This window comes from Cervus elaphus, chromosome 26, assembly GCF_910594005.1.
Source record: "Cervus elaphus chromosome 26, mCerEla1.1, whole genome shotgun sequence".
Taxonomy (NCBI): Eukaryota; Metazoa; Chordata; class Mammalia; order Artiodactyla; family Cervidae; genus Cervus; species Cervus elaphus.
In genome coordinates, this window is record NC_057840.1 from 15,163,666 (window position 1) to 15,177,499 (window position 13,834).

The 13,834-nt window shown below is 38.6% G+C and overlaps 1 protein-coding gene across 7 annotated transcripts in view; it reads left to right on the forward strand.

Annotated features, from left to right (window-relative positions):
• The window catches only part of LAMA2 (laminin subunit alpha 2), a 648,848-nt gene that overhangs the window by 585,205 nt on the left and 49,809 nt on the right, over positions 1-13,834 (forward strand). For all 7 annotated transcript variants that reach the window (XM_043888304.1, XM_043888305.1, XM_043888300.1 and 4 more), the window contains 2 exons: positions 642-804; positions 1,481-1,625. In XM_043888304.1, coding sequence (XP_043744239.1) covers positions 642-804; positions 1,481-1,625 — 308 coding nt within the window. The remainder of the gene's footprint in view (positions 1-641; positions 805-1,480; positions 1,626-13,834) is intronic.

Sequence of the window (13,834 nt, forward strand, 5' to 3'; positions counted from 1 at the left end):
CTTCTACTATGAGCCAAGTATTGCACTGGATGCTGAGGTTGTGCCTGAAATGAAGCCTGACCCATAAGCACTTCATAGAGCTTACATACTGGAGAAGAAGACAGATCAACAAACACACACAGTTAGAGGAGCCGTTCATTGTCTGAATCTAATATGTCCCAGAAAATCCAGCTGGAGAATTCAGAGAATAGGAGTCTATATTCCATCATGGCTTTTCTTCTTACAGCTTTTAAGTTAGCACCTTTCGACCACCTTTACCCTTTTCATCCAGCCCCTACTCCGTGTTATGTTATGTATTTGGTAAATGTAATAACGCCTTCTCAGCATGTCCCAAAATCCCTCTGGTTCACACCACTAAGATTCACTTAAGCACCGACATAACCATCCATTAGGCACCTCAGCAAAAGGATTTAAAACATCATTGACCTGGTTATTGAACACCTAATGAAGTCCAGGTGAGAGATGGTGGTTACCTGGCCTGATGGTGGCACTGGAGAGAAGGGGAAGGATGGAAGATGGATCTGGGCTTGTCCCTGCCCTATAACAGCCCACAGCCCAGTCTCACAAGATAGAGTGTGACGTATTGAAAACGCATGGGCCATGTAGACATCGTCTGATTCACATGAAATGTCTCTCTTCAGTCCACAGGTGGAAGATAGTGAGGGGACCATTCAGTTTGATGGAGAAGGCTATGCATTGGTCAGTCGCCCCATTCGCTGGTACCCCAACATCTCCACTGTCCTGTTCAAATTCAGGACATTTTCTTCAAGTGCTCTCCTGATGTACCTTGCCACACGAGACCTGGTAAAGATTTGCACAGTTGATCTTTCACAATTGAAGATGTGGTTTGCTTCTTTTTTTGTAAGGTTCCAACGCAGTTATCAGTTATTGTTGAATTATCGTTATTGTTCAGAGGAGTCGGATGAGTGTGCATAGCAAAGAGTGCTGCATAGTATTTATGTATTCCCATCAATAACTTTAATTACATATATAATTTAATTATCATTTATTTTCAGAATAATTGCCTTATAATTCTTTAAAAGAAACACCCAGTAAAGATTCTCTCTATAAGGAAACTTGCAGCAGAAAAACACCCTTCCTTAGCCTTCTTCTAAACACCTTAGTGAGAAGGTAGTTCTAAATATCCTTATTATTTTTTCCAGGTCAGTGTTTCCTAGTAACTTCTTTCTGGGAACATCCTGTTTAGTTTGCTTAATACATTTTCAAAGGAACCCACTCTTTACTCCTGTCATAAAAGAATACATCCTAGTAATTCAGCTTTGACCATTTGCACCATAACATCACACCCACAAACATTCATAAAATACTGATACTGATTCTATTTCCAAAAATGGATTTCACTTACAGATCAACACATTCAGTAATTTAACCATAAAGGCCTATTACAAACCCCACAAAGGGAATACCCATATATTTCTCTGTGTGTCTAATCACTGGTGTATTTTTCCTCTATTCATAGAGGGATTTCATGAGTGTGGAGCTGACTGATGGGCGCATAAAAGTCAGCTATGATCTGGGTTCAGGAGTGGCTTCCGTGGTCAGCAACCAAAACCATAATGACGGGAAATGGAAATCATTCACCTTGTCAAGAATTCAAAAACAAGGTGAGTTTTTATAGTAATAATGCACTCTGAGCCTTCATCATGCTATCTAAAGCTCCCACGTACCTAATCATGAAGAAGACCCTGTCTGTCATTTTAGATACTCACAGATTCTGTGAAAAATTGATACAGTCATTTCTTTGGCTTAGATTACAGGTGGTTTGGGTTAGACATGACTGATTGAAGAGCCAAATGGTACTCTGTCATTTTCTTTTGAAAGTGAGACCTTAATTTGAAAGCATAAAACACTTACAACTTGTAAAATTATATCCTGTAGTAGATTTGAAAAGCTTGCATGCTTTCCTTTTCTTCCCATTTTGCCGAGAAGTTTCCTGTAGCAGGGCCCACAGGTAGAGTTCGTACAGGCAACAGAGCGAGGCTACCAATTCTTAGCTGTTTGAAAGTGCCAATTAATAATTTATGTATGTATGTATTTATGTGTGTATAAATGTATGTATAATTATACATACATTAATTATAATTATACATACATACATAATTACATACATACATATTATGTATGTATGTATAATAATTTATGTATAATTCATAATAATGTAACATTTTTATGGTTCTGGGATGTCTTCAAAACACTTCCCAAACATTACTTCATTTGCTCATGTATTTTGTTCTGGTTTAGCGAAAAGAAAATGTAGACTGAAGCTTATATGTGGTCCCACACATTTATACATAAAGTCTTACAACCAAGACAGAAATCCAAGACTATTAGGTGTCAGTGTGATGTTATTGTTATCTTAGTATAATCCCCCTAATTCTGGGTACTATGGCCTTGCTCGTATCTACAAATGAAACTTTGATGCTTCTGTTTATATAATTAGACTTAATTCATTTTGAATATGCTGGTGTGACATTTCACAAAAATTTAGATATAACCTTGCACCGTCTTTCGTTCCTATGTTTAACACGTATCTGGCAAACACGTAGTAAGTACCGTGCTGTGCTTACTAGGTGTTTGGCAGATACCGCTACAGTCATGTCATGGACTATAGCCTGTCAGGCTCCTCTGTCCCTAAGGATTCTCCAGGCAAGAGTACTGGGGTGGATAGCCATTCCCTTCTCCAGGGGATCTTCCCAACCCTGGTCTCCCTCATTGCAGGCAGATTCTTTACCATCTGAGCCACCAGGGAAGACCAAGCATATTGGAGTGGGGAGCCTATCCCCTTCTCCAGGGGAGCTTCCCAACCCAGGAATCAAACCAGTCTCCTGTATTGCAAGGGGGATTCTTGACCAGCTGAGCTACTAGGGAAGCCCAGTAAATATTAAAGAAAAAAAGTGAAAGCGAAGTTGCTCAGTCGTGTCCGACTCTGCGACCCCATGAACTATAGCCTACCGGGACCCTCTGTCCATGGGATTTTCCAGGCAAGAGTACTGGAGTGGGATGCCATTATTAGGCAAGAACAAAGTGAAGTCTGTGATAAGCCCGTGTCTTTAAGGAACTTGCAGTCTAAAGGGTAAGACAGACAAGTCAATCAGCAGTTAGAGAGTAAAACTAATTACCATATGGAGACATGTACAGCAGGCTAGAAATCTCAGAAGAGAGAAACACTCAAGTCAGATCCAGAAGTCAGCCCTCAGGGGAGTGCCCTGATGCACAGGCAGGAGCTGAGGAGTTCTGGGGGTGAAAAACTCCTTTGGACAATTCAGAAAATTGAACGTTGTGTGAAGGCCTGGAGGCCTCGGGGAGCATAATATTAATACAACATCATACATCATTCTCTAACTCCTTTCCTTGGAATAGGAGACCCTGGAAAAACTCCTCAGTTTGGACAAGAACTGGTTTTGCATTTGTATAATTAATTGGAATAGCTGTCTGTATACATTTTTCCCAAGCAAGAGAGGCTCAAGGCACATTTACAGACTCTGGACAGGAGCTCAGAAAAATGTTTGACTCTAATCTGGCATTTCTGCAACTTCTCTGATCACCAAAATCTTCCATACCATATCAGCATTTGGCTGAACACACTTTGGCAAATGCTTTGGGAACTATAAGACAGTCCATAGGCTAAGAGGATGAATGGTGGCAGAGAATGATCAGATTAGGCTGGAGATAACAAAGCCAGGTTATAAAAGGCCTTATGAGCTAAACTGGGCTTCCCAGGTGGCGCTTGTGGTAAAGAACCTGCCTGCCAATGCAGGAGACATTAAGACACGTGGGTTCCATCCCTGGGTCAGGAAGATCCCCTGGAGGAGGGCATGGCAATTCACTCTAGTATGCTTTTTTTTTTATTTTTGTATTGAAGGATAATTGCTTTACAGAATTTTGTTGTTTTCTGTCAAATCTCAACATGAATCAGCCATAAATATACATACATCCCCTCCCTTTTGAACCTCCCCCCCCCCATCTCCCTCCCCATCCCACCCCTCTAGGTAGATGCAGAGCCCCTGTTTGAGTTTCCTGAGGCATACAGCTAATTCCCACTGGCTATCTATTTTACTTATGGTAATGTAAGTTTCCATGGTAGTCTTTCCATACATCTCACCCTCTCCTCCCCTCTCCCCATGTCCATAAGTCTATTCTCTATGTTTGTTTCTCCATTGCTGCCCTGTAAATAAATTCTTCAGTACCATTCTTCTAGATTCTGTATGTATGTGTTAGAATACGATATTTCTCTTTCTCTTTCTGACTCACTTCACTCTGTATAGTAGGTTCTAGGTTCATCCATCTCATCAGAACTGACTCAAATGCTTTTCCTTTTATGGCTGAGTATTCCATTGTGTATATGTACCACAATTTTTTTATCCATTCATCTGTCAATGGACATCTAGGTTGCTTTTGTGTTCTAGCTATTGTAAATAGTGATGAAGTGAACAATGGGATGCATGTGTCTTTTTCAATTTTGGTTTCCTCAGGGTATATGCCTTGGAGTGGGATTGCTGGGTCATACGGTGGTTTTATTCTTAGTTTTTTAAGGAATCTCCATACCCTCTTCCATAGTAGCTGTATCAGTTTACATTCCTACCAACAGTGCAAGAGCATTCCCTTTTCTCCCCCTCCTCTCCAGCATTTATTGTTTGTAGACTTTTTCATGATGACCACAGTGGCTGACTTTATTTTGGGGGGGCTCCAAAATCACTGCAGATGGTGATTGCAGACATGAAATTAAAAGACACTTACTCCTTGGAAGGAAAGTTATGACCAACCTAGACAGCATATTAAAAAGCAGACCTTTGTCAACAAAGGTCCGTCTAGTCAAGGCTATGGTTTTTCAAGTAGTCATGTATGGATCTGAGAGTTGGACTATAAAGAAAGCTGAGCACTGAAGAATTGATGCTCTTGAACTGTGGTGTTGGAGAAGACTCATGAGAGTCCCTTGGACTGCAAGGAGATCCAACCAGTCCATCCTAAAGGAGACCAGTCCTGGGTGTTCTTTGGAAAGACTGATGTTGAAGCTGAAACTTCAATACTTCGGCCACCTGATGCAAAGAGCTGACTCATTGGAAAAGACCCTGATGCTGGGAAAGACTGAGGGCAGGAGGAGAAGGGGATGACAGAGGGTGAGATGGTTGGATGGCATCACCAACTCAATGGACATGGGTTTGGTTGGACTCTGGGAGTTGGTGATGGACAGGGAGGCCTGGCGTGCTGTGGTTCATGGGGTCACAAAGAGTCGGACACAACTGAGTGACTGAACTGAACTGATTCTGACTGGTGTGAGGTGATATCTCATTGTAGTTTTGATTTGCATTTTTCTAATAATGAGTGATGTTGAGCATCTTTTCATGAGTTTGTTAGCCATCTGTCTGTCTTATTTGGAGAAATGTCTGTTCAGGTCTTTTCCCCACTTTTTGATTGGGTTGTTTTTCTGATATTGAGTTGTATGAGCTTCTTGTGTATTTTGGAAATGGATCCTTTGTCAATTGTTTCACTTGCTGTTATTTTCTCCCATTCTGAGGGTTGTCTTTTCACCTTGCGTATAGTTTCCTTTGCTGTGAAAAGCTGTTAAGTTTAATCAGGTCCCACTTGTTTACTTTTGTTTTTATTTCTATTACTCTAGGAGGAGGGTCATAGAGGATCTTTCTTTGGTTTGTGTCATCGACTGTTTTGCCTGTGTTTTCCTCTAAGAGTTTTATACTTTCTGGTCTTACATTTAGGTCTTTAATCCATTTTGAGTTTATCTTTGTGTGTGGTGTTAGGAACTGTTCTAATTGCTTTCTTTTCATGTAGCTGTTCAGTTTTCCCAGCACTATTTATTGAAGAGGTTTACTGAAGAAGTTGTATATTCTTGCCTCCTTTGTCAAAAATAAGGTACCCATAGGTGCTCGGGTTTATTTCTGGACTTTCTATCTTGTTCCATTGGCCTATATTTCTGTTTTTGTGCCAGTACCAAACTGTCTTGATGACTGTAGCTTTGTAGTATAATCTGAAATCAGGAAGGTTGATTCCTCCAGCTCCATTCTTCTTTCTCAAGATTGCTTTGGCTATTCAGGGTCTCTTGTGTTTCCACATGAATTGTGAAATTTTTTGTTCTAACTCTGAGAAAAATGCCATTGGTAATTTGATAGGGGTCACATTGAATCTGCACATTGCATTTGGTAGCATAGTCATTTTCACAATATTGATTCTTCCTACCTAGGAACATGGACTATCTCTCCATCTATTTATGTCATCTTTGATTTCTTTCATTAGTGTCTTATAATTTTCTGTTTACAGTTCTTTTGTCTTCTTCTTAGGTAAGTTTATTCCTAGATATTTAATTCTTTTTGTTGCAGTGGTGAATGGTATTGATTCCTTAGTATCTCTTTCTGATTTTTCATTGTTAGTATATGGAAATGCAAGTGATATCTGTGTATCGATATTGTATCCTGAAACTTTGCTAAATTCACTGATTAGCTCTAGTAATTTTCTGGTACTATCTTTAAGGTTTTCTATGTAGAGTATCATGTCATCCGCAAACAGTGAGAGCTTTATTTATTTTCTGATCTGGATTCTTTTAATTCTTTTTCTTCTTTGATTGCTGTAGCTAGGCCTTCCAAAACTATGTTGAATAATAGTAGAGAAAGTGGACACCCTTGTCTTGTTCCTGATCTTAGGGTGAATGCTATCAGTTTTCACCATTGAGAATAATGTTTGCTGTAGGCTTATCATATATGACCTTTACTATGTTGAGGTAGGTTCCTTCTATGCCCATGTTTTGAAGAGTTTTAATCATAAATGGGTGCTGAATTTTGTCAAAGGCTTTTTCTGCATCTATTGAGATGACCATATGATTTTTATCTTTCAATTTGTTAATATGGTGTATCACATTGATTGATTTGTGTGTATTGAAGAATCCTTGCATTCCTGAAATTAACCCAACTTGATCATGGTGTATGAGCTTTTTAATGTGTTGCTGAATTCTGTTTGCTAAAATTTTGTTGAGGATTTTTGCATCTATGTTCTTCAGTGATATTGGCCTCTAGTTTTCTTTTTTTGTGTGTTTTCTTTGCCTGGTTTTGGTATCAAGGTGATGGTGGCCTTGTAGAATGAGTTTGGAAGTGTTCCTTCCTCTGCAATTTTTTTAGGCATTAGTTCTTCTCTAAATGTTTGATAGAATTCTCCTATGAAGCCATCTGGTCCTGGGGTTATGTTTTTTTGGGAGATTTTTGATCACAGCTTCAATTTCAGTGCTTGTAATTGGGTTGTTCATAATTTCTATTTCTTCCTGATTCAGTCTTGAAAGATTGAACTTTCCTAAGAATCTGTCCATTTCTTCCTGGTTATCCATTTTATTGCCAGATAGTTGTTCATAATAGTCTCTTATAATTCATTGCATTTCTGCATTGTCTTTTGTAACCACTCCTTTTTCATTTCTAATTTTGTTGATTTGATTCTTCCTCTTTTTTTCTTGATGAGTCTGGCTAAAGGTTTGTCAATTTGTTTATCTTCTCAAGGAAACAACTTTTAGTTTTATTAATCTTTACTATTGTTTCCTTAATTTCTTTTTCATTTATTTCTGCTCAGATCTTTATGATTTCTTTCCTTCTAGTAATTTTGGGGTGTTTTTGTTCTTCTTTTTCCAGTAGTTTTAGGTGTGAAGTTAGATTGTCTATATTATTGTTTTTCTTGTTTCATGAGGTAGGATTGTATTGCTATAAACTTCCCTCTTAGAACTGCTTTTGCTGCATTCCATAGGTTTTGAGATGTCATGTTTTCATTGTCATTTATTTCTAGAAGTTTTTTTATTTCCCTTTTGATTTCTTCAGTAACCTGTTGGTTATTTAGAAATGTGTTGTTTAATCTCCATGTAATTGTGTTTCTTACAGTTGTTTTCTTGTAATTGATATCCAGTCTCATAGTGTTGGAGAATATGCTTGATATGATTTCAATTTTCTTAAATTTACTGGGGTTTGATAGATGACCCAAGATGTGGTCTATCCTGGAGAATGTTCCATGTGTACTTGAGAAGAAGGTGTATTCTTCTGCATTTGGATGGAATGTCCTGAAGATATCAATGAGATCCATCTCATCTAATGTATCATTTAAGACTTCTGTTTCCTCATTAATTTTCTGTTTTGCTGATATGTCCATTGGTGTGAGTGGGATGTTTAAGTCTCCTACCATTGTTTTGTTACTATCAGTTTCTCCTTTTATGTCTGTTAGTGTTTGTCTTATGTATTGAGCTGCTCCTATGTTGGGTGCATAGATATTTACAATTGTTATGTCTTCCTCTTGGATTGATCCCTTGATCATTATGTAGTGTCCTTCCTTATCTCTTGTGATTACAAGAGATGTTTTATTTTATTTTAAGATCTATTTTGTCTGATATGAGGACTGCTACTCCAGCTTTCTTTTGCTTCCCATTTGCATGGAATATATTTTTCCATCCTCTCACTGTCAGTCCATATGTGTCTTTAGGTCTGAATTGGGTTTCTTGTAGACAGCATATATATGGGTCTTGTTTCTGTATCCATTAAGTCAGTCTGTGTCTTTAGGTTGGAGCATTTAATCCATTTACACGTGAAGTAATTATTGATATATATGTTTCTACTGCCATTTTCTTTACTGTTTTGGGTTGATTTTGTAGATCTTTTTTCTTCTCTTGTATGTCTTGACTATATAAGTCCCTTTAATATTTGTTGTAAAGCTGATTTGGTGGTATTGAATTCTCTTGACTTTTGCTTTTCTGAATAGCTTTTTATTTATCCATCAATTTTGAATGCGATCCTTACTGGGTACTATAATATTGGTTGTAGATTTTTCGCTTTCAGTACTTTAAGTATATACTGCCATTCACTTCTTGCCTGCAGAGTTTCTGCTGAAAGATCAGCTATTCAGCACATAGGGTTTCCCTTGTATGTTACTTGTTGCTTCTCCCTTGCTGCTTTTAATATTCTTTCTTTGTCTTTAGTCTTTGTTAGTTTGATTAGTATATGTCTTGGTGTGTTTCTCCTTAGGTTTATCCTGTATGGGACTCTTTGTTCCTCTTGGACTTGATTGACTATTTCCTTTTCCATGTTGGGGAAATTTTCAACTATAATCTCTTCAAAAATTTTCTCATACCCTTTCTTTTTCTCTTCTTCTTCTGGGACCCCTATAATTCAAATGTTGGTGCATTTGATACTGTCCCAGAGGTCTCTGAGACTACCCTCAGTTCTTTTCATTCTTTTTACTTTATTCTGCTCTTTAGAAGTTATTTCCACCATTTTATCTTTCAGCTCACTGATTCATTCTTCTGCTTCAGATATTCTGCTATTGAGTCTTTCTATTTTTAATTTCAGTAATTTTGTTGTTTGTCTCTGTATGTTCATTCTTTAATTCTTCTAGGTGTTTGTTAATTGATTCTTGCATTTTCTCAATTTTGTTTTCAAAGTTTTTGGTCATCTTTACTGTTTTATTCTGAATTCTTTTTCAGGTAGTTTGCCTATTTCCTCTTCATTTACTTGGACTTCTGTGTTTCTAGTTTGTTCTTTCATTTGTGTAGTATTCCTCTGCCTTTTCATTACTTTTTTTTTAACTTATTGTGTTTGAGGTCTCCTTTTCCCAGACTTCAAGGTTGAATTCTTTCTTCCTTTTGGTTTCTGCCCTCCTAAGGTTGGTCCAGAGGTTTGTGTAAGCTTCATGTAGGGTAGATTTGTGCTGAGGTTTTGTTTGTTTGTTTTTCCTCTGATGGGCAGGGCTGAGTGAGTTGGTAATCCTGTCTGCTGATGATTGGGTTTGTATTTTTGTTTTGTTTGTTGTTTAGATGAGGCATCCTTCACGGGGTGCTGTTGGTGGTTGGGTGATGCCGGGTCTTGTATTCAAGTGGTTTCATTTGTGTGATTTCTCACGATTTGATACTTCCTAGGATTAGTTCTCCAGTAGTCTAGGGTCTTAGAGCCAGGGCTCCAAGTTCTTTCCCTATAGCTTTCAGGAAGAGTTGAAACTCCTTCCTGAGCCAAAGACTCAGGGCTTGATCTCAAGTTTTGCATGGTTCAATATATCCTTTTCCCCTGGTCAGGTGGTGTTCTTCATGCACTTTTGTGTCTGAAGGTGTATTCCTGGTGTATCCTTGCAGAGAGAGATGTACTCCATATCCACCTACTCCTCCGCCATCTTGTTCTCTCCACTCTAGTATTCTTGCTGGGGAGTCCCATGGACAGAGACAGCTGGCATATTATGGCCCATAGGGTCGCAAAGAGTAGGACATGACTGAGGTGACCTGGCACTGGCCTGAGCTGAACTATAGTAATTCTCCTGCATACAAACAAGTTCTCTTCCAAGAGCACATTTGTAAGTCCAGTTTGTTTGTAAGTCCAAAAAAGTTAGCCTAGACACCCAGCCAACACAACTGGCTATGTAGTGTTGTACTGTAATTAGTTTACGTTACTTTTCATACAAATAGTACATACAAAACACACACACAAAAATAAAGTATTTTTAACCTTACAGTACAAAACCTTGAAAAGTACAGGGTACAGTCCAACAGCTGGCATACAAGGGCTGGCATCAAGTGGGCAGGCACGAAAATTTACTGACTGGAGGGGAAAGAGGTGGGAGACGGTAGAGCTGAAGTGTTGTCAACAATCGGAGACAGCGGAGAGGGCAAGCTGCAGTTTGATTCACACCTGACGCTGATGGCACATGTTCAGAGCTTGAAATAAAGATATTGCACTACTGTGCTCTATACAGTCCTGTGCAGTGAGGTACACAAGACCGCAACTACACACAAGTGTGCAGTGGACGCACACGCGTGACAGTGTGCTCTGTGAACATGAATTAGCTCACGTGACTGGACACACAAACACACGTTTGCATCTTTGAAAGTTCACAACTTGAAGCTTTGTATGTAGGGGACTTACTGTAAGGAGTTTCAACTCTTCCTGAAAGCTATAGGGAAAGAACTACTAACAGTTTCAATCAAGAGTGTGATACTGCCAGATTTGTGTTTTAGTGAACTTTCTTTAGCAGCAACTTGGAGGGTAGATTGGTGACCATTTCAGATCCTATTACAATCTGCAGGAAACCAGCGGAAGACCAAGGAGAATGAAACTATAAGAATGAGTAGGAAAAAATTGAGTTGAAAGATATTAAGCATTTTTAAATTGAGAAGCTTTATGAACTACTCAATGTGAAGAGTAAGTTTTTTTTTAAATAATTCCTTTATTTTTCTTAAAATAACAAGAAAATATATCAGTGCCATTTACCAAGCAATTGGATGCAAGAAGAAACATAGTTTTTAGAAAAGAAGCTGAGCTTTATTTTAGACATTGTTGTATTAAACTCTTAGTAACTTTAGCAACCTAAGGAAGCTGTGTAATTGACAGGCAATTCATTATGCGCATCTGAGGATTAACAGAGTTCTAGGGGAGAGATGGATGGCTGCAAAGCATTATGTTTTAAATAGTTGTAGCTTAATAGAGATGAGAAAAACCAGTCTTATCTAGAATAAGATTATCCAAAGCCCTGGAGCAAACAGCAATATCGAAGCAGTATAGTAAAGGAAGACCCCACAAAGGAAGCTATAAGGAAATAATCAGAGAGAGGAGAAATAAGAAAAGTAAATTTTCAGAAGGTTAAACTGGAGGCAGAGTGACCAATTAAGAACAATGATAGTTCAGACAGGAGATAAATGATGGCTTGAAATAAGAGTTGCAGTGGGATTTGACAGCAGAGAAGTGCAAAATGAATCCACAATGTGATACCACTATACGGTTACTAGAATGTCTATAATTAAAAAGACTGAACATACCCAGGGCTGGCAAGGATGTCAAGCAAGTGGAATTCTTATGCACTGCTGACAAGGATGTAAAAATGGTACAGCCACATTGGAAAACAGGTTGGCAGTTTCTTAAAAGGTTTAATATAGACATGTCATATGAAGCAACCATTCCACTCCTAAGTATTCACCCAAGATTTGTGAAAGTATATATCCATAGAGAGACTTGGACCAGAAAATTTATAGCACCTTTATTTGTGATACTCAAAAAAACAAAAAACAGTGCAAACATTCATCAGCAGTTGAATGGATATACAAGTTGTTGTATATCTATACAATGGAATATTGTTTAGTGGTAAAAGAAAATAATGAGCTATTAATATGCACACAAAATAGATTAATAGCAAAATAATTTTTCTGAGTAAAAGAAGTCAGACAAAAAAGTACATTTATGTAAAAATTACATAGAAAACACAGACTAACATATAGCTACAGTAAGCAGCTAGAGGATATTTGTGGATAGGGTTTCATTGGGAGGGACAATGGAAGGAAGGATGACAAAGAGTCTTAAGGAAACTATTGGAGTGATTGACATGCTCAAGTTTTTGACTGTGATCATTTCATGAATGTATAGAGATCTCAAAACTTGTCAAATTGTACATTTTAAACATGGACAAATTATACCGTGTCAGTTTGACGTTGATAAAAGTATTTTAAAACAGGACAGAGTGAGTTCCCTGGGGGCCTGATAGTTAGGGTTCCAGACTTTCGCTGCTATTGGGCTCAGCCCCAGGTCAGGGAGCTGAGTTCCTAAGGCATGTCTGCTCAGCCACTCAGTCGTGTTTGACGCTTTGCCATCCCCGGACTATAGCCCCCAGGCTCCTCCATCCTTGGGATATTCTAGGCAAGAATGGTAGAGTGGGTTTCCATTTCCTTCTCCAGGGCATCTTCCTGACCCAGGGATCGAATCCACATCTCCTGCTTCTCCTTCATTGGCAGGTGGATTCTTTACTACTGAGCCACCAGGGAAGCTCATAAAGCCATGCAACACATTGAAAAATAAAGTAACTAATTGCTTAAAGGACAGATAATAGAGTTATTTAGGAGATGAAATTAGTAGGGCTGTTGATGGGTAAGATACAGAATGGTGAAGAGAAAAAATGACTGATTAGGAGATTGGATAGGGGTCTTAGTGCTACCAGATAAAATAAATAATACAAATCTGGGAGGAAAAAGATAACCATTTTAATTCAGAATATCAGTTGGGGTGGTATATAATGAATCACCTGCTGAATGTGGATTTTTTTAGGCAGAAATCAGGTCCAGGCATGTATATTTCTGAGTGGTCAATGTATAGTAAGTAGATATAAACTTGAGGCTACTCAGATAGCTGAAACCTGACAAACAGCCAAATGAAAGCATTCTGGTGACCATCAACATTTCAGAAGTGTTCAGAAAAATAGGGTCCCAGGGAAGGAGACTGAGAATGAGGTTGGAAAGGCAAGAGAAGCTGGAGAAGTTGGTATTATGGAAGTCAAAGGAGGTAACTTCTAGAAGGATGGAAAATTTAACCTCACATACTGCACAGATTTGGATTAAGGTAAGGACCAAAGGATATAAAGATGACACCACCCTTATGGCAGAAAGTGGAGAGGAACGAAAAAGCCTCTTGATGAAAGTTAAAGAGGAGAGTGAAAAAGTTGGCTTAAAGCTTAACATTCAGAAAACTAAGATCATGGCATCTGGTCCCATCACTTCATGGGAAATAGATGGGGAAACAGTGGAAACAGTGGCAGACTTTATTTTGGGGGCTCCAAAATCACTGCAGATGGTGATTGCAGCCATGAAATTAAAAAGATTCTTACTCCTTGGAAGGAAAGTTATGACCAACCTAGATAGCATATTAAAAAGCAGAGACATTACTTTGCCAACAAAGGTCCGTCTGGTCAAGGCTATGGTTTTTCTAGTGGTCATGTATGGATGTGAGAGTTGGACTGTGAAGAAAGCTGAGTGCCGAAGAATTGATGCTTTTGAACTGTGGTGTTGGAGAAGACTCTTGAGAGTCCCTTGGACTGC